This window comes from Pecten maximus, chromosome 14, assembly GCF_902652985.1.
Source record: "Pecten maximus chromosome 14, xPecMax1.1, whole genome shotgun sequence".
NCBI classification, from domain to species: Eukaryota; Metazoa; Mollusca; class Bivalvia; order Pectinida; family Pectinidae; genus Pecten; species Pecten maximus.
In genome coordinates, this window is record NC_047028.1 from 16,302,758 (window position 1) to 16,328,877 (window position 26,120).

Below are 26,120 nucleotides of genomic sequence, written 5' to 3' on the forward strand. Positions count from 1 at the left end.
AGCCCTTCAGGATTGTATAAAAGACAGTATTAAGATATTATGTAGCGCACACCTTTTAAAACAAATTGAGAGATACATTAGACTAAGACCTGGTATGGGCCGGGTGTGGACCTAGGTCACAGTAGACTAAGACCTGGTATGGGCCGGGTGTGGACCTAGGTCACAGTAGACTAAGACCTGGTATGGGCCGGGTGTGGACCTAGGTCACAGTAGACTAAGACCTGGTGTGGGCCGGGGGAGGACCTAGGTCACAGTAGACTAAGACCTGGTGTGGGCCGGGTGTGGACCTAGGTCACAGTAGACTAAGACCTGGTGTGGGCCGGGTGTGGACCTAGGTCACAGTAGACTAAGACCTGGTGTGGGCCGGGGGAAGGACCTAGGTTCACAGTAGACTAAGACCTGGTGTGGGCCGGGGAGGACCTAGGTCACAGTACTAAACCTGGTTGTGGGCCGGGTGATGGACCTAGGTCACAGTAGACTAAGACATGGTATGGGCCGGGGGAGGACCTAGGTCAAAGTAGACTAAGACCTGGTGTGGGCCGGGTGTGGACTTAGGTCACAGTAGACTAAGACCTGGTATGGGCCGGGGGAGGACCTAGGTCACAGTAGACTAAGACCTGGTGTGGGCCGGGGGAGGACCTAGGTCACAGTAGACTAAGACCTGGTGTGGGCCGGGGGAGGACCTAGGTCACAGTAGACTAAGACCTGGTGTGGGCCGGGGGAGGACCTAGGTCACAGTAGACTAAGACCTGGTGTGGGCCGGGGGGGGGACCTAGGTCACAGTAGACTATAAGACCTGGTGTGGGCCGGGGGGAGGACCTAGGTCACAGTAGACTAAGACCTGGTGTGGGCCGGGGGAGGACCTAGGTCACAGTAGACTAAGACCTGGTGTGGGCCGGGTGTGGACCTAGGTCACAGTAGACTAAGACCTGGTGTGGGCCGGGTGTGGACCTAGGTCACAGTAGACTAAGACCTGGTGTGGGCCGGGGGAGGACCTAGGTCACAGTAGACTAAGACCTGGTGTGGGCCGGGTGTGGACCTAGGTCACAGTAGACTAAGACCTGGTGTGGGCCGGGTGTGGACCTAGGTCACAGTAGACTAAGACCTGGTGTGGGCCGGGGGAGGACCTAGGGAGGACCTTGGAGGACCTGTTGGATTGTTTAGGAATTATAAACCATCAGATAATTTCCTTTTCAGCCAGATCTGGTAACTTATTCTGAGGACCACCCTGTGACTAGCTATGTTATCACCAGTTATAAATATCTCAATATTTAATACAGTGATCAAGTTAACATTTATTTTTCTGGCACAGGCGGTAAGCAAGGAAGATTAAACTCTTGCTGTGCCACTCTCGGTGCAACTCTCTTTGATTAAAGGAGGAAATCTGTTTTTATTTCCAACTTTCTAAGGATTGCCTTGAAATATTTGCAATAAATAACTCGGGATCATCTGAGCATGAAGGTGTAATTATTATCATCTACACGGGTTAAGTCTGCATCACCACATTCATTCATAAATATCATGACAAGATTTACAAATACAAACATGTTAAATAACACATGCAGTGTCTTTACAAAAAAATCTGTTGCGATCTAATTGATAAATTTGCTTGCCTGGTGGTCTTTCATTGAACCAAGTGAAGTGTGGATTGGCGTGTCGGGAAGTGTTGTTGGTAGACATAGGTACAGGATGTCAATGATAGGTATGTTTGTGAAAGTTTGATAGTGGATAATTCTACTGATATCCCAGCAGGTGCTTCTTAAACTAGAGGTAATAGAAGCAGGCAGTGACTCACTCACAGTTTATGTTGCAGGTCCCGTATTTTTTAGAATATCTGCCTAATGTTTAGAAATGATATTATATATACTGTATATATATTCATGTCTGTGTATATACTTATGATTTGGCCACTTTTGGAAATTTCGTAATCATCGTAGGCATTTTCTGGGCCATCCATCAAATCGCTGTAGTTTAAAATAGCTTGTAACAAGTGTTTTTTCTACCAAAATGTCAGAGGCAAAGATATTTCGGTCCATGTACCCTAATTATCCTCCAGCTGCTGTAATTACATGCTTCTAAAAAAAATGAGAGAAAAGGACTGTCAAGATTTCTTCTGAGACCAAGCAGCCCATTCTAATTATGTTTTTTGATGTTTTAAGGAATTAGGAAAGAGAGAGCATTGGTTGTTCTTTTCAAAGGGCTGTGCAGTTTGTCGTAGTTTTCAAGGATAGACTTCTTGAAAATGTAGATATCAGGCTTAGAGAAAAACAGAAAAGGATGTGATTGCCTAAAGTACATATATGAAAATTTGAGCTATCAATAACAGAACTAAAAATAGATAGGCATTCTAGTTTATTCTACCATGTTTGCTATGTAACGCCAATTTTGATTGGTTTAAAACCATGTATTATTTTCCAATAACCCACGCTCGTGCCAATAATACACGGTCGTGAGTCACGGCTGTTACAATTTTAAATATCTAATATTCACCCATTTCATAAAAGGTTACTATAGCCGAGTGGGCTAATGGGTTAGTCTTTCAATATATTTTTATCACGACGCGAGTTCGAATCCTACGGAGGCCTCCCGTTTTTTCTCTTTTTTTTCTTCTTTTTTTTATCCTTTTTTTTAAATTTTCAAAAGCAATGCCATATGATAGATGCTCTTGATCGTAGTACTGTATTGCCTGTATATTTCATCAACAAATAATGCAATACTCAGGAAATAAATTACAAGGTTTTCCCGGGGTTTCTTTGATGTTTTTCTATTAGAAAGAGGTCGATCTCAGAACTAAACAGTACATGGTAGAATAGAAATAATCAACTTTGACTCGTGTATTGTTTGCAGGATATACAACTCGGACTCGGATATTTTGCAATTTTAATTAATAACTCAGGCCTGCGGCCTTCGTTACTAATTTAATTGCAAAATATCCTCGTCCTCGTTGTATATCCTGCAATAATACACGAATCATCGTTAATTATTTCTTAAGTAGACTTGGAATTAGAAGAGGTGCTTATCTAATAAATGATATAAAGAAATGTACAGAGTTACCAGGTCAAAGCAGCATTACAGAATCAGTGTGATGCAATAAGTGGCATATCATTATTGTTCAGCTACAATAACAAAATGTAATATAACGAGTACAAAATTAGTGTGACATTTTTGTTAATGTACCTAACCCACCACTTTCTAGACGGAGACTGGCTGTTTAATGAATAAGCATTTGTCAGAGATAAGGTTTTCCAGCTAAGACAGAATAGCAACTACATTGTCAGAATCCAATCTGTTCTGTAATTAGGTTGTTATGTAAAGGTCATCGGAGATGGAAGCGCTCTTCATTCTCAAAAAGAACAGAACAGAAATTGCTAAAAAATGACAACCTGGTTAGCGAAGCCATGTTGTTTGAAATTTGAAGATAAGGAAACTTGGTGGGCATGCTAGGAAAACATAGGGACACTATCATGCCTTGAGCATCAGGCTCTGTTTGGCATTGCAAGTCTCGTTTAAACCTTTGAGGAATTATTCCTAAAGTTCAAAATCTATGATAATATTCAGATACAGTAGAGAATGCACTGGTGAACAGATCTAGCCCAGCTCCCCTCATAGTTACCTCGGCAACCAAGGTTTGTTCATTACAGAATCAGGCGAGCTTCCAAACAGTGAATAATTCAGAAAAATCACTATTTTAAGAAATTGTGAAGGAGAAGTGTAAGGTCTAATTGTATTGATATTAACTTAAGACCCTGTAACACTTCAATGAGGACTTTTAGAGCCTCATTGCCATGGTTATGAAGATATATACTTTCCTGGACTCATTACTGGACATGTTTTGTTGACGAGTAGATGAACTTTGAAATGCATTTTGGAGTGCACCCAACTCCCTGAGTACATGCAAAAACATGGGATTTTTAGTTTCACATTCCTAACCTGGCATTAGTGCACCACCATTCATCTCTATCTAAGTTTGCCTCCTTCATTTTGGGGAGACATGTACCATCCTCATACCAGTCTGTCAGCGGAGACATGTACCATCCTCATACCAGTCTGTCAGCGGAGACATGTACCATCCTCATACCAGTCTGTCAGCGGAGACATGTACCATCCTCATACCAGTCTGTCAGCATGCAGCTTATTATAGTTATGTAGGTGAAAAAACAAATGATAATTTTCAGTTTGTCATTTTTGAACCTGTGAACTAACACTTTAGGACATTTTAATAGGAGCCTAATTTTCAATAAATTTGTAACATCAGTTATGTTAATGAAACGGTCATCAATGAAAATTAATTATTACTACAATAAGATAAAAACAAGAACATAGGGTTATTTGGGGAAAATAACTTATTCTAGAAATTAATAAAAATAAATTCCATATCATAGAAATTTTATTTGATGAACATTTTTATTTATATTTTAATGGAAATACAAATTTTAAATTAAGCTAAAGACTTAATGAAGATAAGTCATTTCATATAGTTTTAACTATATGTTATTATTTTGAAAGGGAAGGTCCAATTTCTGATTGCCTGTAGAAATACATGTACATACGAAATGTCAAATTAAAGGAGATGGAGAATGATTGTCATGGAGTTACAAGTATGCACGCTGATTGGAGTTAAGTTCTAAACTTGTAATTTGTATGCTCTGGAGCTACGGCAAGGATCTTTACAAGGACTGCGGAGACCATTATTTCACTTAACTGCTTTTTGTCAAGGGATTAGGAAATCAGAATTTTGCGTTTCCAGACAAAGTAAAGCTCATGTCTCGGTGCTACACAAACTTGAATTGCACCATATTATTGCTGGCCAAGGGAGCTGTTTGAATGATATCACGATTAGAATCAGGTCTCCAACTGGTTTATTATTACTTTTAGTATTTGTGTTCTGGCTGTTGAATAAGGTTTTGTTGGATGGAAACATGTAATATTTAAAGTGGCAATCTAAGAAATTTATCTTGATATTTTTTGAAACCTTAAACATAAGAGACTGAGCCAAAAATATTTGATGGAAGTTTTATCCAAAATGTTAAAGATGCTTCTGTTTGTTCCCAGTGTTGAAAGACAGCAACAGTTATGTTTATTCACACTTGGGGCTCAATCAAAACCATTAAAGTTTTCACAGGAGAATATCTCCAGGAAACCAGCATTCCTAAGGATATGTATAATTAAAGCTCGTGAGGCTGGCTAAAGTACACTGGGACGGTACCTGTTGATCGTGGCCATGCAGGATGTATAGATCTGGTAAACCGCAAAGGTCAAATTGTAGAAAAAATGAAAGAAATCCTCCTTTGTAGTGGTTTAAGCTGGAGGTGATGCACCCAGTGCTTCAGATTGGCTGCTTCAGTTTGATGACTTCCAGAGCTGGTAAATCCGGAAAAGCCCATGTGTGTCTGTGTGTATATAAAAAGACAGGGATGAAACACTGATCATCTCCTGGGCAGATCTGATCAAGGAAACATTTTGATTTATGTCTGTAGTGTAGCTGTTTTTCATTGTATTATTAAACTGTAGGTAATAATGTGCTAATACCTCAATTTCCTGGGCGAGAAATCAGATAGCATTATGGCCAGCCAACCGAAAAATCGAGGTTATAATCCTTGAGAAAAGCAAAGACCTGTTGTGCAACACGGAGACCTCGTCTGGGGGACTACGTTTATCAATCTACCTCCTATTTAAAGGCCGATGCCTCTTTGAGATTACACAGGGAGTGTGACATTGTGTGATCAGACTGGGATAGACAGTTGGTGACGTTTTTATGTACTCCGGGAGTCTAGAAGCTACAAAGTACACAGGTTCATTTCATCAAAGTAAAGACCATATTGTATCTGTATGTTTAATATCTAGATTTGGTAAGGCCAACAACCCTATTACTATATTTGGTCCGAGTTCATGTTTCCCTGTGAAAAAAAAAGTTCTTTGATCCAATTGGATGTAAATGCTTAGATATGTGTTCGGATGACTAGATGTTATGTATCAACATGGGATTGCCTTAACACATAAGTTAGAAAAGGGATACATTGGTCTCTGTTGACCCATCTTTTCTGAATGAAGTCCAAGATTTTCCCACCATCCAGTCAACAGAAGCCATCAGGTATGCTGGTGGTGAGATTTTGAATGTGTCTGAGAGGACAGGGTCATGTTGACACTGTAGTGTTATACAATGTCCATTATTGTGGAGATCCAAGTGTTCACATTCTACTGCTGACAGAGTATGGAATATCAACTGTGTTGACTTAGAGATTTTATTCCCAAATGTATTTCGAAATTGCATATTATTGCTTTCTACAAAATAGATTACTTATGGAAATTTGGGTGGTGAATGTAACCTTCAATAGTGGTCACCTTAGTAATTAAACAACTTGTGTATAATGGTCGTCTGAATGATTAAACAATCTGTCCATAGAGTCCACCTTAGTAATCAAACAACCTGTGTATAATGGTCACCTTAGTAATAAAACAACATGTGTATAATGGTCACCTTAATGATAAAACAACATGTGTATAATGGTCACCTTAATGATAAAACAACCTGTGTATACTGGTCACCTTAGTAATCAAACAAACCTGTGTATAATGGTCACCTTAATGATCAAACAACCTGTGTATACTGGTCACCTTAGTAATCAAACAATCTGTGTATAATGGTCACCTTATTAATCAAACAATCTGTGTATAATGGTCACCTTAATGATCAAACAACCTGTGTATAATGGTCACCTTAGTAATAAAACAATCTGTGTATAATGGTCACCTTAGTTATTAAACAATCTGTATATAATGGTCACCTTAGTAATCAAACAACCTGTGTATAATGGTCACCTAAGTAATCAAACAATCTGTGTATAATGGTCACCTTAGTAATCAAACAATCTGTGTATAATGGTCACCTTAGCAATCAAACAACCTGTGTATAATGGTCACCTTAGTTATTAAACAATCTGTGTATAATGGTCACCTTAGTAATCAAACAATCTGTGTATAATGGTCACCTTAGTAATCAAACAACCTGTGTATAATGGTCACCTTAGTTATCAAACAATCTGTGTATAATGGTCACCTTTGTAATCAAACAACCTGTGTATAATGGTCACCTTAATAATAAAACAACCTGTGTATAATGGTCACCTTAATAATAAAACAACCTGTGTATAATGGTCACCTAAGTAATCAAACAATCTGTGTATAATGGTCACCTTAGTAATCAAACAACCTGTGTATAATGGTCACCTTAGTTATTAAACAATCTGTGTATAATGGTCACCTTAATAATAAAACAACCTGTGTATAATGGTCACCTTAATAATAAAACAACCTGTGTATAATGGTCACCTAAGTAATCAAACAATCTGTGTATAATGGTCACCTTAGTAATCAAACAACCTGTGTATAATGGTCACCTTAATAATAAAACAACCTGTGTATAATGGTCACCTTAATAATAAAACAACCTGTGTATAATGGTCACCTAAGTAATCAAACAATCTGTGTATAATGGTCACCTTAGTAATCAAACAATCTGTGTATAATGGTCACCTTAGTTATCAAACAACCTGTGTATAATGGTCACCTTAGTTATTAAACAATCTGAGTATAATGGTCACCTTAGTAATCAAACAACCTGTGTATAATGGTCACCTTAGTTATCAAACAATCTGTGTATAATGGTCACCTTAGTAATCAAACAACCTGTGTATAATGGTCACCTTAATAATAAAACAACCTGTGTAAAATGGTCACCTTAGTAATCAAACAACCTGTGTATAATGGTCACCTTAGTTATCAAACAATCTGTGTATAATGGTCACCTTAGTAATCAAACAACCTGTGTATAATGGTCACCTTAATAATAAAACAACCTGTGTATAATGGTCACCTTAATAATAAAACAACCTGTGTATAATGGTCACCTAAGTAATCAAACAATCTGTGTATAATGGCCACTTTAGTTATCAAACAACTTTTGTATACTGGTCACCTTAGTTATCAAACAACCTGTGTATATTGATAGCTTGGACTACTACAGATGTAGAGGCCACAGGATCCCTCCAGGACTGCATAGTTGCACAATTAAACAGTTACTGTAATCACATATGTTTTGAAAGCTCAGCAGAAAGTTGTTGATAAAAAAGCAAAACAAGATGATAAATTGCCAAGGCTTTAATTGACAAGAGGTCTTGATATGGCAATGTAATGGTGAGATGAAGGCCTGGTATGAGAACCTAGGGCACACTTCACTTCTTCTCACAGCAATAAATGGTTTGGAAAGGTTTCACTGAACACTGAAAATGTTCAGGTTTCTTGCATTGAGTTGTTTGATGTAGGTTTACCTCCTGGCTCACTGAGGTAGGCGGTGCTGACATTTGACCTTTGACCTTTAGGTATATAAGAGTTGTTATACTTGAGGTTTGTGTCATATTGATATATATTTACCTAAATACTACACTGAAAATTTCCAATTTGAAAACACATGCAAATGATAATACTCTGATATCTAATCAAAAATGACATACTTATTGTAAATATGGGTGTTTAAGATGAAACATGAATATAGGGGAAAAAAGGAATCTCATCCTCTATATAAGGAAGTACACCATTTGTTCACATTGATGGCTTCGTTTTTTCACTGTTACCTACCATATTACTTCAAAACAAGACTTTCAATGGCTGTTTTTACCCTAACCACCCTAGTCCATGATTAGGTTGGACAGCTATGTTTTGGTAAAGGTTTGTAGATGCCCAGACTCAGCTTAAGAGACTTAATTTTTATAGGGAACTGTTGGAACATGTCCACTTTAATCAAATCTGCAAAGTTTGGTGCATTTTCATTGAAAGTTTGGATTCTGTCCCATAAAAAAATCTAATGTTCATCACTAAATCCCGGTGCGAAGGAGATACATGTGCTTTTATCCAGACAGACTAAACATTTATGTATCAAAAGATACAGAGTTAATGGAAGGTTACATTAATCTTTAAATAGTAACTATTGATCTGAAATTCTATATTGGTCTCCAGAACAGTAATATGCACCTTTCTGTACTGGAGGATAGCTGCTCAAGTTTATAACCTCCTTAAGGTGAACCTATGGTTCTCCAAAGGGTGGCCACTCAGTTGTTTGATCTCAATGTAGGGTGGCAACTCAGTTAAGTTTGATCTCTATATAGGGTGGCCATTCAGTTGTTTGATCTTGATGTAAGGTGGCCATTCATTTGTTTGATCTCTATTTGGGTGGCCATTCAGTTTGATCTCTATATAGGGTGGCCATTCTGTTGTTTGATCTCTGTATAGGGTGGCCATCCAGTTGTTTGATCTCGATGTAGTGTAGCCACTCATTTGATCTCAATATAGGAGAGCCACTCAATTACGTTTGATCACAATAAAGGGTGGCAGGTGAGTTAACATTGATCTCTATATAAGGTGGCTACTCACTTAAGTTTCATCTCTATATGAGGTGGCCACTAAGCTAATTTTGATGTTTTTTTATGTTGTTTGATCTCATTATAGGGTGGATACTTTAATATCCATAGCATGGCTACTCAGAATTTTATCTGACTACAATGCCATTGGTATGGCAAATCATTTTAGTTTACCTCCCTACTATAATGTGTGGAAACTCTTCAAGTTCATTTCTCCAGGATGTGGCCAATCAGGCATCAGTGATTGGTACAGGCAAATATTCTAATACTGTCTATGTACAGTGATGTTATTGTGATGTACTTTGGACCTGGCATCATCTTATGTGGGAGGAAGGACAGAGTACACCCTTTTTAAGTGGACTAGATTTTTGATGGGTTGACTGATAGTAACTACTGGAGGTTTCACATCAGCACCTCCCTGTGGTGGGACAGCACTGATAGTAACTACTGATAGTTTCACATGGACATCGTCACCTCCCTCTGGTGGGACAGCACTGATAGTAACTACTGATAGTTTCACATGGACATCGTCACCTCCCTCTGGTGGGACAGCAGCTTCACACCTAAACATCACATCCTTGTTGTGTTGCTCCTGATCAGGTTGTCCCAGATTCAAACCCTTCACACACAATCCTTAAAAACATGTCTACCAGAAGTAAAGTACTTGTAAAAGGAAAAAAATGATTGATTGATGGGAATAAGGTGTGAAGTCAATGTTCACTGTTGGTGTGAAGATTGGCTGTTTGATCTATGAAAGGTCAAATGACAATGGTGTCCAATGATAATTGGGCCTCTTGGAAGTCCAATCAAACCAAATTATCACAACTTGGACAGAAGAGAATGACACCTCACTCTGTAGTATTACTATGGCAACCAGCTACGTAACCAGTGGTGTCTTAGTGACACTTCCAAAGGAACATGAAAAACCAGAGACAAAAAAGAATTTCCTTGTAATAATTAATGTAGCTTTCATAGTATAGAATTTGGTCAGGTCTGGTCTTAATTAAATAAAAGTGACGAATTAAATGCTGAAAAGAAAAATTAAATAAAAGTGATGAATTAAATGCTGAAAAGAAAAATTAAATAAAAGTGATGAATTAAATGCTGAAAGAAAAGATATTTTTGTTCATTGTGTACTTTGCATATATGTAAATGTGTTGATTTTTTGTGTCTGGTTACATTAACATACTGCTGACAGGCTCAAAGTCTTCGTCCAGTGTAAAGAGGTTATTTCTCATGACTGTGCAATAACACTCACCAGTCCATCTTTGTTGTGGTAACTTTAGGGAATCAACCCTGCATATGTATGCATATGTGTAAAATGCAGTGATGATAATTTTATGAATGGATTATAGTGGCCGTGGGATTCAGTAAAATCCTAATATTGTATGCGTTGTTAAGGGACTGTTCCCGTCCCATGGTGTTACATTGAATAAGTAGTACATTGAGAATTAGGAGCAAAGATAATAATCTTTTACGAGTGGAACAATGTTTGTTGGTGGTAAACACATGTGCATCCGTACTTAATGTCCCTGGATATTTGCTAACACAACCGGTATGAAACCAGTTTATGAATAGATTAGTAGAAACTGCACCTGACAGACAAACACGACTACTAGTATTGTTTTATAGTGGGAGGATGTTACAGGCCAAACCCCAACGTTGCTGACGAGGCACCGTTTTTGACATTTCCGGTTGTACCTGACCATATTTATTTGTCGTGGTTGCATAATAAGCATCGTGACTGTCAGAGTGTCATAAACTGTTCAGTTGTGGCTCGACAGCGTGGCTATCCTCACGGAACCAGTCCTGCAGTGTGTGTCCACATATAGGATTAATACATGCTGTATTGTTGTGGTAACATGTTGTTAGTTCTAGGGATGGTATGTCTCTCTCATGCTTCACTTAACTGACAAAAAATTAGGTCCCGGCCCTGTCATAGCACAGACACTATTACACATTTTGTAACTTATAGTGGCTTAGATTCTGCAATAAACCAGAATTCTATCATTGAGTGCCTTCATTATGATAGATAAATGGCTTTTTCAAGAAAATTGCATAATATTTTACTGTTAATAGAGTTTACTCTCCTTAAATAAGTTAATTAAAAGACAACTTGGGTTATTTTTAGGACAGTTTTCAAATCAAATTTTAATTAACATGTCAGAATAGGAAATGAAATTTAAAACATAAAAAAAACTCACCTGAAGGCATACATATAATTGTATATTTTAATACAAATCTTCGCAGTCTTCTTTTCTACCACACTGTAGAAGTTGATTTTTTCAGGCAGGAGTTTTATTGTCTCAAGCTTTTGGACTGACTCAAAGAGACAGAAGAGTCAGGTGCTTAAACCTACTGTATAAAACAGAAGAGGAACCTTATAGATATGATTGAATGTTGGAATTGTGTTCATCACACCAGTACACAGCCATGCATTTGTTTTTCCATTTATAATTTTGATTAATTCTTCAATCCATTGTCTATAACATTCATGCACATACTTTAACTGATTCAGTGGGAAATACGTATCGGAGTGTGGATTATGTGAATATGGATTCTAGGATGTGTAGAGAATTTACTGAAGCAGTAGACAATAGCTAGATGATAATAAATCCTTTATTGTGATGATCAGTATATGGTGGTTTACGGTTCTGGCCTTGTGGCAGGAATCACTCCAGAAATAGTCCCTATAGGCCTATCAAGTATAAGGCATTACTATCTCTCCCCACTGGAATCGTAGACCATTGCCAGCCAAACATTCTGACTCATTTAAACTCCAACATACAGGAGCATTGGACCAATGGCCATTACCAGCCAAACATTCTGACTCATTACAACTCCAACATACAGGAAGTTTGGACCAATGGCCATTACCAGCCAAACATTCTGACTCATTACAACTCCAACATACAGGAAGTTTGGACCAATGGCCATTACCAGCCAAACATTCTGACTCATTACAACTCCAACATACAGGAGCCTTGGACCATTGGCCATTACCAGCCAAACATTCTGACTCATTTAAACTCCAACATACAGGAGCATTGGACCAATGGCCATTACCAGCCAAACATTCTGACTCATTACAACTCCAACATACAGGAGCATTGGACCAATGGCCATTACCAGCCAAACATTCTGACTCATTACAACTCCAACATACAGGAGCCTTGGACCATTGACCATTACCAGCCAAACATTCTGACTCATTACAACTCCAACATACAGGAGCATTGGACCAATGGCCATTACCAGCCAAACATTCTGACTCATTACAACTCCAACATACAGGAGCATTGGACCAATGGCCATTACCAGCCAAACATTCTGACTCATTACAACTCCAACATACAGGAGCATTGGACCAATGGCCATTACCAGCCAAACATTCTGACTCATTACAACTCCAACATACAGGAGCATTGGACCAATGGCCATTACCAGCCAAACATTCCGACTCATTACAACTCCAACATACAGGAGCATTGGACCATTGACCATTACCAGCCAAACATTCTGACTCATTACAACTCCAACATACAGGAGCCTTGGACCAATGACCATTACCAGCCAAACATTCTGACTCATTACAACTCCCAACATACAGGAGCATTGGACCATTGACCATTACCAGCCAAACATTCCGACTCATTTAAACTCAAACATACAGGGTCCTTTCATAGGCTGGCCATTACCAACCAAGCAGTTTGACTCATTTCATCTCAAACATACAGAAACCTCAATGAGCCCATTGGCCAATCAAAATTATTAGCCATGCATTCTGACTCATTACAACTCCAATCTTAATATCCAGAAACTTCCTTAGCCCATTGGCCAATATCGGCCAAGATCACCAGCCCAAACTTACATGTACGTTAGCCTTGAACACAATGGTCAATTGAGCATATATCTACAGACTAGAATGGCATAGCCAGAAAACAACACTTGATGTCACATTGAGTAATTTAAATCTAGGGGGTTAGACTTTTTGAGATATAAAGTAGGGATGGGTATTGCCACCTTTTTCAATATTGCGATATATTGCAATATTTGACCTGATATTGCAATATATTGCGATATATTGCAGAAATTATTTGCTAGCCTGAATATAAAAACAGAAGACAAGGGTATGTAGCAATAACTTTAATAGACTTCCACAAGTCATTAAACAAAACAAAACAAGGGTAAACATAGCATATTATGCTTTGAAAAAAATAAATTTTGAGATCACAGGTAAGTACAAAATGGACTAGATTCTAAAAAAAAACCTAACAAATCTCGGTTTGTTTATAAATCACAACTGACCAATGTCCATAGAATCATACTTTTGTAGTATCACACAAGTATGTATACATATTTATTTACTTATGGCCTACATCATCATAAGTAAGTCCACTGATGTATATTGTTTATTTTAAAATGAGTAAAGTGACTAACTGTGCCAACACAAGTAGAATTTACAACTGGCAGTTTTTTTTAAGAAATATCAGCATGTCAACAGTGCTTGCTTTTAGATTTGCCCTTTGGCTTGAAACTATATCCCCAGCAGTACTAAATACCCTTTCTGAGGGAACACTTGTACTTGGGATACATAGTAGTTGTTTTGCAGCACAAGAGAGAAGAGGAAACAGATTCTGATTTTCCTTCCACCATTGCAGTGGGCTACTTTCAAGGGTTGGAGAAGGCAGATCTTTATATTTCTGCACTTCAATTTCAGCCCTTTGTAATGGACTTTTTACATTTTCCACTTTGGTGACAAACACATCTCCAAGTAAATCATTTAAAAATGATTCTTGTTTTGCCTTTTTGGGGGTTGATGGTATATCGATGGTGGAAGGAACAGATTCAACTGCTGACTGATTTTCCTGTTTAGGTAAAGAGGGTAAAGGGGGAAGAGTGTCTACATGTCTTTCACCTTGAATTTCAACATTAGGGACTATAGACTCTGAAAGTGCCCCTGGCTCTTTTTTTATCATCATATTCAGACACTGAGGGTTCAGGGAAGCAAGATCTTTCACAAGATCATTGTAAACAGTGAATCTTCTTTCTTCCTCAAGATAAGGCAGTGCCTTAAACCTGGGATCAAGCACAGTGGCTTTCATTAACAAGCTGTTTGCAGATGGATGAGCTTTCTCATCATACCTATTTTCTAGGTCACCAACTATAGCTGCCTTTAAAGAGACAATGGCAGTAGTTTCCCCAGTCACTGATGTTTTATAGACACTTACAAGTTTGTGGTGAAGGGGCAGAATTATTGAAATTGTTGGACTTTTTTCATTGCACAGCATGGTGGTAGCCTGTTTTAGTGGTTTCATTGCCTCCATTACTTTTTCAGCAAGGCTTATTTCTTCATCAGACAGAAACTTTAAGTCTTTGTCTTTGTTTGCCAGAGACATGAGAGTTGCTACAACTGCAACCTGCATTTCGAGATAACGTTCTAGCATGTCAAATGCACTGTTCCATCTGGTTGGAACATCAATGACCAATTTGTGATTTGGCAGATTTAGATTTGTAGCTTGAGTTTGCAAGCGAGCAGCTGCCACTGTGCTGCGATGAAAAAAGCCAACAATTTTCCTAATTTTTGCTAACAGGTTTGAAACAGCTTTAACTCTAAGCCCTTTTTGGGCTGCTAAGTTCAGTGTGTGAGCAAAGCATCCAAGGTGAAGATCACAACCAAGCACTTCAGCTGCCTTCTTCATATTACTGGCATTGTCAGACACTAGGTACAATGGCTCTTCTTTGATACCCCATTCTGCAATAGCTTCCTTCAAAAATTCTGCAATGTTTACTCCTACAACAAAAAGGTCAACAAACAGTTAAGACCTACATTATTTGTAAGTCAACCTTCAAATAACATCTGAGCAATAGCTTTTATTTTAATTTTTAATAATAAATATGGAAATGTGCAATGCCTCCTTTTAGCTTTATCTGACCATCACATGTTTTACAGTATATTATATTTATATTTTTAATAATTTTTACTTTTTTACATTTTAGACTTAAATTATCAAAGTTTCAATTTTAGAAGATTCACATTTTTAAATTTATTAATTTCTAATATGATGTATTCTAAATTTCTACTGAAATGTTTTTATTCAACTTACCTGTGTGGCTTTCTGGCATACATCTTGTCATCAACACATAGTTCACCATCTGCCATTCATTGTTTATATGGGTTGAGGTTATGGTAATGTAACTTTCTGTGGCTCTTGATGTCCACCCATCAGTTGTGATGGCAACCTAAAATTTTGTTAATTTCTTTTTGAAAATCAAGTAATTTGATTAGTTTCTTCTTTAATTTGAATGAAATAAAAACAATTTAAAATAATATAAATTTAACACTAGATCACATTTTATTTTGATACAATATACATTATTAATTTATTATATTCCATAATTCATCAAATACTTTTAATTTTATTTTCAAAAATTAAAATCTGGAATTAAATATTTATGATCATGTAATTTCCATTTTAAAAAATAATTTCACCTGATCAGCCCTTTGGAGTTCTCCTTTCACAACACCCTTTACTTGTTCGTATTTTTTTGGAATTGCAATTTGTGAAAAATGCTTCCGACCTGGAACTTTGTACCTTGGATCTAATGTGTGTAGCATCTTCCTGAAACAGTCTGTGTCAACTGTTTTAAATGGCCTCATGTCATTAATAAGGAAATTGGTAATGGTTTCCGTTATTTCTGTTGCACGTCTTGAGCCTGGAGGATATGGCGTTTTATTTGCTATTACTGTTGGCAAGGTACACTGAGACGTCTTTCTGTCGTGAACTTGAGTTTCCTTTGTAGTAGAAGCTAAGCCACTGGAACCAGATTGTTGTGTATTTTTACTGTCAGTGTCGTCATTACTACGCTCACGTAGATTTGGATGACGGGCTCTGATATGGGACGACAGATTTGTCGTTCCACCTGAGTATTTAACAGATGCCATGCACATCCTACAAACGGCAACATTTTCAACAAGCTTGCCTTCAATTTTTTTCAGTCCAAAATGTTCCCAAACCGTTGATTTTGCTTTTCGGTTGGTCACAATATCAAACTTGTTTTTCTCCGCCATGCTTGACGGATGTTTGAAAGCATATAATAAAGGTAGAAAAAATGGCGGACAAAATTCCGGATTTCGTAAAATTGTGCTATAGATGAATATTTCTCTCACGAACAGTTCACGGCCGGATCATTATTTTTTACAAACCGTGAAACGATCTTTTAGAAGAAGAAATAATTAGATTTTAAACTACATTTATTAAATAATTTTCGGGGAGATAATATCTTTTTTAATCCTACCGGAACGTAGCATTATAGTCTTCAGCTGGTTTTAAATTTAGTATAGGTTAAGATACTTCCTGTTATGTTTTTTTCCGGTTGACGCGAACATGCCAAGTGAAAAAAACGATGTCCTTTTACGATGTACTTTCGTTATGTAAGTGTTTAAAAATAAAGTGAAAATACCGGTATTTAAAAAAAATATCGCGATATATCATCGCCGACAATAATACCGCAATAACCGGTATTGCCGGTAATATTGCACACCACTAATATAAAGGTGGACCTACGTTTTATAATGTATTGAAGAATCTAACTAAAATCAGAGAAACTAATTTATATATATGAAAGTTAGGAATATATACTGGCAACTATATATTGGACCAATGCCTTGATTATTATTTTTTGGCTAAGAACCATCATATTTAGATTGTCTATAGCTCAGGAAAAAAAGGGAGGTGGAAGGGGTCAGGGACAAGCTTTATGCTTTTAGTGAAAATAGGAAGGAAATGATAAGGAATGTTTCTGTGATGTACTTAAATACCCATTTGTCCCAGTAATGCCACCAGTAACATGTTTATAATGATACCAGAGGGAATAAAGCTATGTTAACTGTTCCCTTTATGATATATACAATTGCCTTTATATCCTTTACTCGTGTATAAAATCTGCTTCAAACCATACTGCCTTCCCCTGTCATATTATAATGAAGAAATGAAACAGGAATTAGTCAGATAAGAAATCTGTATTAAAATTGGTTTTGAAAAGATTATATGACATGATTCATATTAATTTTCCATATCTGAAGTCTAAAACTCAAACTAGAAAATATATTTCAACTGATATTCAATAATCAAACTGTCCTGCTAAATCAACAGTTATGATGACTTCGATAAAAGTAAAGATATACTATAGATTTAAATTGGACAAGTAAAGCAACTTAAACTGAAGTTTGAAAAGAGTTATTGCCCTTGCTGATAATTATTCATTGATAAAGAAAGTTATATAAAGTTATAATTTTGAATTACAGACAAGTTAAAGTTGTTTCATAATTACAGTTTAATAATATAGAACACAAACATGCCAGTCTTGTTTTTATTACAGATGAATTGAAAGAAATATTTAAGTTTGCATTTAGTGATAGCCAGGATAGGCTATATACCTGTATATTAGTACTGCTGACGTGCTTGTGAAGAGTCATTGACGACGGACGTTGCGCCATGGCTATTCCCATTATGGGCCTAATCGCTCACCTGGTAATAGTTTATGTTTTAACGTAAATTTTTCCACCTGCAGATGCAGGTAACAAAACTGAAAATAAGATAAGTTATATTCTGATGCAGGACTACAGAAAGTGTCTATACCAGACTTAAAATAGATACATAATAGATCAATATACTAGTATTAGATACTTTATCCGGTTACATGTATATTGTTCTCTATGTTCTGGTTGCAGCTTTATAATTGAAATAAAGTTCTTGATTTTTTCTGTGGTTATCCAACTTATTTTTAAAAGAATTAATATGTATTGCTGACACTACATGCTCTGGCAGTTCATTCTAAACTGTTACTGTTCTGATCGAAAAATACTTTTTTCTTAGCATGGTAGTTGCTTGTTTAGGGAATATTTGTTTTGTGTGCATGTCCTCTACAGCTGTGGCAATCGGATGCATCTTTCCAGAGTGATATGGCAGTAAAACATTCCTTATCATACAATCTGACTTGTTATTTTTTATAGTTCAATCATATTTCCTCTGATTCTCCTAAAGGCCAGTGTTGGTAGCTTTCTCCAGCCTCTATATATATAGTAGTAGGAAACTTATTTCTAGTATTTAGGGATTTCCTTTTGTTGTGAAACAAAGTAAAATACTGCTTTTCCAAAGGGTGAGATAAATTCTTCACTTTTTAGTTTGAATTCCTTTCTCTTTCTTTGAATCCCCAATAATATTTGAGTACTTTCAAAATACTAATAATTTCTAGAATTTGGTGCAAATCTCTGTTAATGGGTCTTTTATAGATGCTCGGAAAGTACAATTGATATGATATTAGGTATTGTTCCATATGGCTGTGTAAAAATAGGTTATTTTGCTTCAGAATAGCTTGTGTAAGAATTATGACACATGATGTAATCATGTTAAAAAGGTTTTACATTAAAAGAAAGCAAATTTTTCTGATCACATCTAGCTCTGAATTTATTAGTGATGGTAGTAGGGGAGGGGCCCTCTAGGTAGAGGGGAGTTGTTTAGTGATGGTAGTGATGGTAGTAGGGGAGGGGCCCCTCTAGGTAGAGGGGAGTTGTTAGTGATGGTAGTGATGGTAGTAGGGGAGGGGCCCTCTAGGTAGAGGGGAGTTGTTAGTGATGGTAGTGATGGTAGTAGGGGAGGGGCCCTCTAGGTAGAGGGGAGTTGTTAGTGATGGTAGTGATGGTAGTAGGGGAGGGGCCCTCTAGGTAGAGGGGAGTTGTTAGTGATGGTAGTGATGGTAGTAGGGGAGGGGCCCTCTAGGTAGAGGGGAGTTGTTAGTGATGGTAGTGATGGTAGTAGGGGAGGGGCCCTCTAGGTAGAGGGGAGTTGTTAGTGATGGTAGTGATGGTAGAAGGGGAGGGGCCCTCTAGTAGAGGAGGTTTTTTTAGTGATGGTAAGTGATTGGTAGTAGGGGAGGGGCCCCTCTAGGTTAGAGGGGAATGTTGTTAGTGATCTGGTTATAGTGATGGTAGTCAGGGGGAGGGCCCTCTAGGTAGAGGGAGTTGTTAGTGATGGTTAGTGATGGTAGTAGGGGAGGGGCCCTCTAGGTAGAGGGGAGTTGTTAGTGATGGTAGTGATGGTAGTAGGGGAGGGGCCCTCTAGGTAGAGGGGAGTTGTTAGTGATGGTAGTGATGGTAGAAGGGGAGGGGCCCTCTAGGTAGAGGGGAGTTGTAAGGTAAATCTATGTGGGCCCAACCGCCTACTTACTAAGGGTAAATCTAGCCTGCTTTTCATCTCTTATCAACACACTCTCTAATTATGTTATTAAGAAATCATTTAGTGTGTATCTGACTTGAACTTTCAACCTTTGCTGCAGATCATGTTCTACTGGACAGACTGTGTTAGAGGAAATGGATAGTAGCCATAGCATGCATATTGTATTGAACCAAATTTGAAAATACAATATTAAAGAGGATCGATATTCCATTATGGCTGGTATCATTCGTCTAAAACATTTTTCAACTAGTTACATACTATGTCAAATGTCTCTACCCTATAGCTGAAGGCGAAGACAATTTGATATTTTTCCTGTACATATAATGATAACTCATTAAAATTTTGTTTGGTTATTTAAATTGAAAGAAAAAATCAAAATTCAAATAATTTAAATAGCCAGAAACCATTTCTGATCCAGAAATAAATATGTGTCTCCATTTATGTTAAAGAAGCCACATATAACAAGCAGCTGACTTTCTTTTATATAGCAATGTTAAGTAACTGTAAATATCTTTATGGGAACTATATATTGACTGTTGACCTCATTGAGCATGTCTTCATCTCATGTCTTCTTAAAATATCCAGATGTTAGCTCCAGAAGTAGTTATATTCTCCAATTAGATTCTACTTGGGTCTCTGTGAGAGGTGAACAGAAGGACAGAACACTTGTCACCCTCTCCAACTATACATCTGTAGCTCTGACATCCTCAATAAACCCCAACATTTAGGTGACCGAATTCTAGGTTTATTAGTTGTGATTGTTTATAACATATTTGTTTGTTTATTGGTCTAGGAATGCATTCATTCTTCATCAGTTCATCTTTCTTGGTCAATTTGTCATTTAAATAATTTTGTTGCTCCATTCATTTATTTAATTGGTTTGTGTATCTCATTATCTATTTCATTCATTCATTCATTCATTCATATTTCTTTGAATCCTATGTTTGTTCATACATCTGTCAAAGTATTTCATTTGTATTCCATCGACTGTATCACCTCTTGTTTCATTAATCTATCCATCATTATAAGACTCCTCTCCATTGCTCACTAGTGATTAAGTCTGTCTTTCATTCCTTGATAAGGCTGTATTCCTACATCTGTATCTATGACATCCTATATAGACACTACACGTATCCTCCAGGGCTATTGGTGATCATTTGACATAAAGGTGACACTACAGTGAAATATATTTCTTGTTTTCTGTAAAAATTTTAGGAGAGTTGCCATAGTTACAAGAACATTGACCTTTGTTTAAGTTTATCTGAATGCAAGCTGTCAACAGCCAAGGGAGGGGGATTGATACAGTCTGGTGTAAATATGACAACATTGAGGGAGAGGGGGTGGGGGGGGGGGGGGGGGGGGGGAGTGATACAGTCTGGTGTAAATATGACAACATTGAGGGGGGGGGGGGGGGGGGGGGGAGTGATACAGTCTGATGTAAATATGACAACATTGAGGGAGGGGGGTGATACAGTCTGGTGTAAATATGACAACATTGAGGGAGGGGGATTGATACAGTCTGGTGTAAATATGACAACATTGAGGGGGGGGGGGGGGGGGGGGTGATACAGTCTGGTGTAAATATGACAACATTGAGGGGGGGGATTGATTCAGTCTGGTGTAAATATGACAACATTGAGGGAGGGGGATGTTATTAGTCTGGTGTTAAATATGCACATTGAGGGGGGGGGGGGGGTTGTATACAGTCTGGTGTAAATATGACAAATTGAGGGAGGGGGATTGATTCAGTCTGGTGTAAATATGACAATTGGGAGGGTTGTTGTTGTTGGGTGGGGGGGGTGATACAGTCTGGTTGTAAATATGACAAGATTGAGGGAGGGGGGGGGGGGGGGGAGTGATACAGTCTGGTGTAAATATGACAACATTGAGGGAGGGGGGGTGGATTACAGTCTGGTGTAAATATGACAACATTGAGGGAGGGGAGTGTCGTGGGGGGGGGGGGAGTGATACAGTCTGGTGTAAATATGACAACATTGAGGGAGGGGGGTGGGGAGGGGGAAAGATACAGTCTGGTGTAAATATGACAACATTGAGGGGGGGGGGGGTGATACAGTCTGGTGTAAATATGACAACATTGAGGGAGGGGGTTGATACAGTCTGGTGTAAATATGACAACATTGAGGGGGGGGGGGGGGGGGGGGTGATACAGTCTGGTGTAAATATGACAACATTGAGGGAGGGGGGTGATACAGTCTGGTGTTAATTGCAGATGGGGGGGGTTGATACAGTCTGGTGTAAATATGACAACATTGAGGGAGGGGGGGGGGGAGTGATACGTCTGGTGTAAATATGACAAATTGAGGGAGGGGGGGGGTTGATACAGTTGGTGTAAATATGACAAGATTGAGGGGGGGGGGGGGGGAGTGATACAGTCTGGTGTAAATATGACAAGATTGAGGGAGGGGGAGTGATACAGTCTGGTGTAAATATGACAAGATTGAGGGAGGGGGGGGGGTGATACAGTCTGGTGTAAATATGACAAGATTGAGGGAGGGGGGGGGGGGGGGGTGATACAGTCTGGTGTAAATATGACAACATTGAGGGGGGGGGGGGGGAGTGATACAGTCTGGTGTAAATATGACAACATTGAGGGAAGGGGAGTGATACAGTCTGGTGTAAATATGACAAGAATGAGGGAGGGGGGTTGATACAGTCTGGTGTAAATATGACAACATTGAGGGAGGGGGTGGGGGGTTGATACAGTCTGATGTAAATATGACAAGATTGAGGGAGAGGGGGGGGGGGGAGTGATACAGTCTGGTGCAAATATGACAAGAATGAGGGAGGGGGGTTGATACAGTCTGGTGTAAATATGACAACATTGAGGGAGGGGGTGGGGGGTTGATACAGTCTGATGTAAATATGACAAGATTGAGAGAGGGGAGAAATATGAAAGTTGGTTTTAGGAAGGGGGCAGAGGTAGAACAAGAGTTGGGGGAGGAGGCAGGACAAGAGTTATGTGGAGGGGGGCAGAGGGGATGGGGGGGAGGGACAGAGGAAGGGGAGGAGGCAGAGGTAGGACAAGAGTTATAGGGGGGGGGCAGAGGGGATGGGGGGAGGGACAGAGGAAGGGGAGGAGGCAGAGGTAGGACAAGAGCTATAGGGGGGGGGGCAGAGGGGATGGGGGGGAGGGACAGAGGAAGGGGAGGAGGCAGAGGTAGGACAAGAGTTATGTGGAGGGGGGCAGAGGAAGGACAAGAGTTATGTGGAGGGGAGGGGGGGGGCAGAGGAAGGACAAGAGTTACGAGATGTTGTAACTTATGATACAGAAGTTAAAACAGCTGCCATGCTCTCTCTGCATTATATATGGCATGTTTTTTATCCCTACTCCACAGAAAAATATTGCAAAAATAATGTTTTTTATTATACATGTGGGAAAATGAAACTAATGTTTCAGCTTTGTGCTACAGTATCGTGAAATTGAAGAGATATGGTTCAAGACATATCTTATAGCATATTTGATGTGAGTTATTCCTTTCATATTTATGGGAAATATGATCAGGTTGGTTGCACCTTGTGTTTGTTTCAATTTGGCAGATTTATCTTTCCATTACCTATATGATACATGCCAGCACATAAAAACTGAGAATTTAGTAGAGTTGTGTGTTAAGTTAATTGACGACTGAAGCTCTTCCTGGCTCTGTTTCTGTGTTCATATATATCTCAGAAAGAATTTCCAGATTTTTTTAACTATGTTAACTTCATATTAATAAGAATTTAATCATGTATTAGCTTCAAAGTGGCTATTGAATTAGGCATACCAACAGAGCTGCCTTTATCTTACAATGTATCTGGTCACACCACTATAATTTACCTTGGTACATCTTTGAAGTCCTAGCAGGTTTTAATGAGTTATAGGGCCCCAGCACTTGTATAATAATATATAATTGTGATTTTGTCGTTGTGAATCTTCCCCAAGGGTAGAAAGCCCCGGTAATCCCCCATTTCTGATTCCTCCAGGAATAGAACATGGCTGCAACTTTGATGTAGTCGGCCTTGTTTAATTTTGATGGTCTGTTGGAGATTTCTGTGTCTGGGTATGATAGGAAGATGAGCTATAGTGTATGTGTGTCTAGGAAACTGTTTGAGTATTGATCCTGCACAATTTCATTCCTATGTCTTAAAACTTATATGTATTACAAGCAGAAATCTTGCTGCAAGCAACTCAGATTCTGTCTCTTCTTTAAGGCTGCAAACGGAACATCCAAATTCTTTCTCTTCTTTAAGGCTGCAAACGGAACATCCAAATTCTTTCTCTTCTTTAAGGCTGCAAACGGAACATCCAAATTCTTTCTCTTCTTTAAGGCTGCAAACGGAACATCCAAATTCTTTCTCTTCTTTAAGGCTGCAAACGGAACATCCTAATTCTGTCTCTTCTTTAAGGCTGCAACTGAACATCCTAATTCTGTCTCTTCTTTAAGGCTGCAAACGGAACATACAAATTCTGTCTCTTCTTTAAGGCTGCTACTGAACATACAAATTCTGTCTCTTCTTTAAGGCTGCAAACGGAACATACAAATAAATTCTGTCTCTTCTTTAAGGCTGCAAATGGAACATACAAATTCTGTCTGCTACTGAACATACAAATTCTGTCTGCTACTGAACATACAAATTCTGTCTGCTACTGAACATACAAATTCTGTCTGCTACTGAACATACAAATTCTGTCTATTCTTTATAAGGTTTGTTCATCTTTACGGTCACTAAAAGCAGAAAAACAATACCTTGGATGCCTATATACCAGACTAATAAATGTATTCATGATGTATACTAAATTGATATTCAGTTTAGTTTTTTCAAGGTTCTGGATGGTGCTTGGGATATACCAAATGTTCAGGCAGTTGTATTGAAAAGCTCATTCAATTTTTCTTGATGATGAAATAAAAATTTTAAACATTGTTCTTTAATTGTTATGTTACACAATTGCCATGTACAATGACAGCTATTCTCTGTATAATATTGTAGTAATTTCGTTACATAAAATTCATTTATCGTGATAGTTTAGCCTAATCAAGTCATAGGTAATATATTTCAAGGTTTCCATTTTGGTACATCAACTGTTTTAAGCGGTGTTTGTCAAATCAATCTTTGTGTTTACCATATATGGAAATGACATAAAAGGGTACCACATTAAATTCAGACATACACACGAAATATCATAAACCAAGGGAATGACATCACAGGTTTTCTGAACCTTGAAGTTAAGACCACATGGTGAATGCATTCATTAAAAAGAATTGATATTGATGTTATCTTTATGAGAAATTGATGGTTTTCTTTGATTGTTGAACAAGTGTACCTATATAACCACCGCAACATTGATTGAGAAATGTAGACCGGATTTGGTATACAATAGTATAGCTATTAAGAATTAATGGATAAGATTTTTACTGTACCAATTTACCTGTGTAATAAAATTCATTGTTGAAGTCTTGTGTATATGCAAAACGAAGTAGGCGGTAGATTGATAGTCGCCTGCAAAATACCTGTCGTTTAATAACATGTAGGTCAGATACTATATAATGTACAGCTATTTATGAACATTTCGTGGTCTTGTTTGTAAATGAGGTGCGACTTAATGTAGACCTGTGTATTAGCATTTCATCATTTACAACATTGACAGTGATGTACTATGTTAATAATATACACTGAAGCAAAATGTCAACTGTTTGACAGTAAATTGAGAGAGGGAGAAATGACATGTTTGATAGCTAGCAGTGAGAAATGTTTCCATTATGATGCATGTACATTTTAAAATTTTGGTATGTTGCCTTTTGTAAAATTATGAAACACTTTAAGAACAGTTAAGGCAATTGGTAAATAGAATTAAGGCAATTGGTAAATAGATATAAATTCTATATTCTGTTAGAGGGTTATATCTGTACTTCAAACTTTGAGACATGTGTACTTGGGTTTGTTTAAAGCGATTATAACCGTAGAATTCATATTCCTTTAATGGTGATTTCTTATAAACAGTGAAATGGGATTAAGATATATGAAGGAGTCTGTACTGTAAAAAATATTCTATAAATTTATATAAACGGGTCTTAAAACACTGTCTATCATTGTCCGTGTTTGTAAAATGCTACACAGAACTTGGAATCATGTGGGGGCAAGCAACATCCTCACAGCGTTGTGATTATGAGCAGTAATATATTATTGTTGTAGGATCTGCCAAATTGTAATGTTATTGTTTACTTGTAGGATCTACCAAATTGTAATGTTATTGTTTACTTGTAGGACCTTCCAAATTGTAATGTTATTGTTTACTTGTAGGAACTTCCAAAATTGTAATGTGATTGTTTACTTGTAGGACATACCAAATTGTAATGTTATTGTTTACTTGTAGGACCTACCAAATTGTAATGTTATTGTTTACTTGTAGGATCTACCAAATTGTAATGTTATTGTTTACTTGTAGGATCTACCAAATTGTAATGTTATTGTT

At 37.9% G+C, this 26,120-nt stretch overlaps 2 protein-coding genes across 4 annotated transcripts in view; one reads left to right on the forward strand and one right to left on the reverse strand.

Annotated features, from left to right (window-relative positions):
- LOC117342513 (fibronectin type-III domain-containing protein 3a-like) overlaps positions 1-26,120 on the forward strand; it is a 148,969-nt gene that overhangs the window by 71,374 nt on the left and 51,475 nt on the right. The window lies entirely within an intron of this gene.
- On the reverse strand, positions 13,545-16,952 carry LOC117342514 (zinc finger BED domain-containing protein 1-like). The gene is made up of 3 exons (XM_033904693.1): positions 15,907-16,952; positions 15,521-15,656; positions 13,545-15,207 (listed from the first exon to the last, which is right to left on the reverse strand). Exons 1-3 carry the CDS (start codon positions 16,483-16,485, stop codon positions 13,874-13,876), a joined length of 2,049 nt encoding a protein of 682 aa, XP_033760584.1. The 5' UTR covers positions 16,486-16,952; the 3' UTR covers positions 13,545-13,873.

Bases quoted from the DNA above. Each gene is read 5' to 3' on its own strand.
- LOC117342514 (XM_033904693.1), bottom strand. From the start codon at position 16,485: ATGGCGGAGAAAAACAAGTTTGATATTGTGACCAACCGAAAAGCAAAA. The intron at 15,657-15,906 runs GTGAAATTATTT...ACAAAATTTTAG, and splicing joins AACTCCAAAGGGCTGATCAG to GTTGCCATCACAACTGATGG. The intron at 15,208-15,520 runs GTAAGTTGAATA...TTTTTGTTGTAG, and splicing joins TATGCCAGAAAGCCACACAG to GAGTAAACATTGCAGAATTT.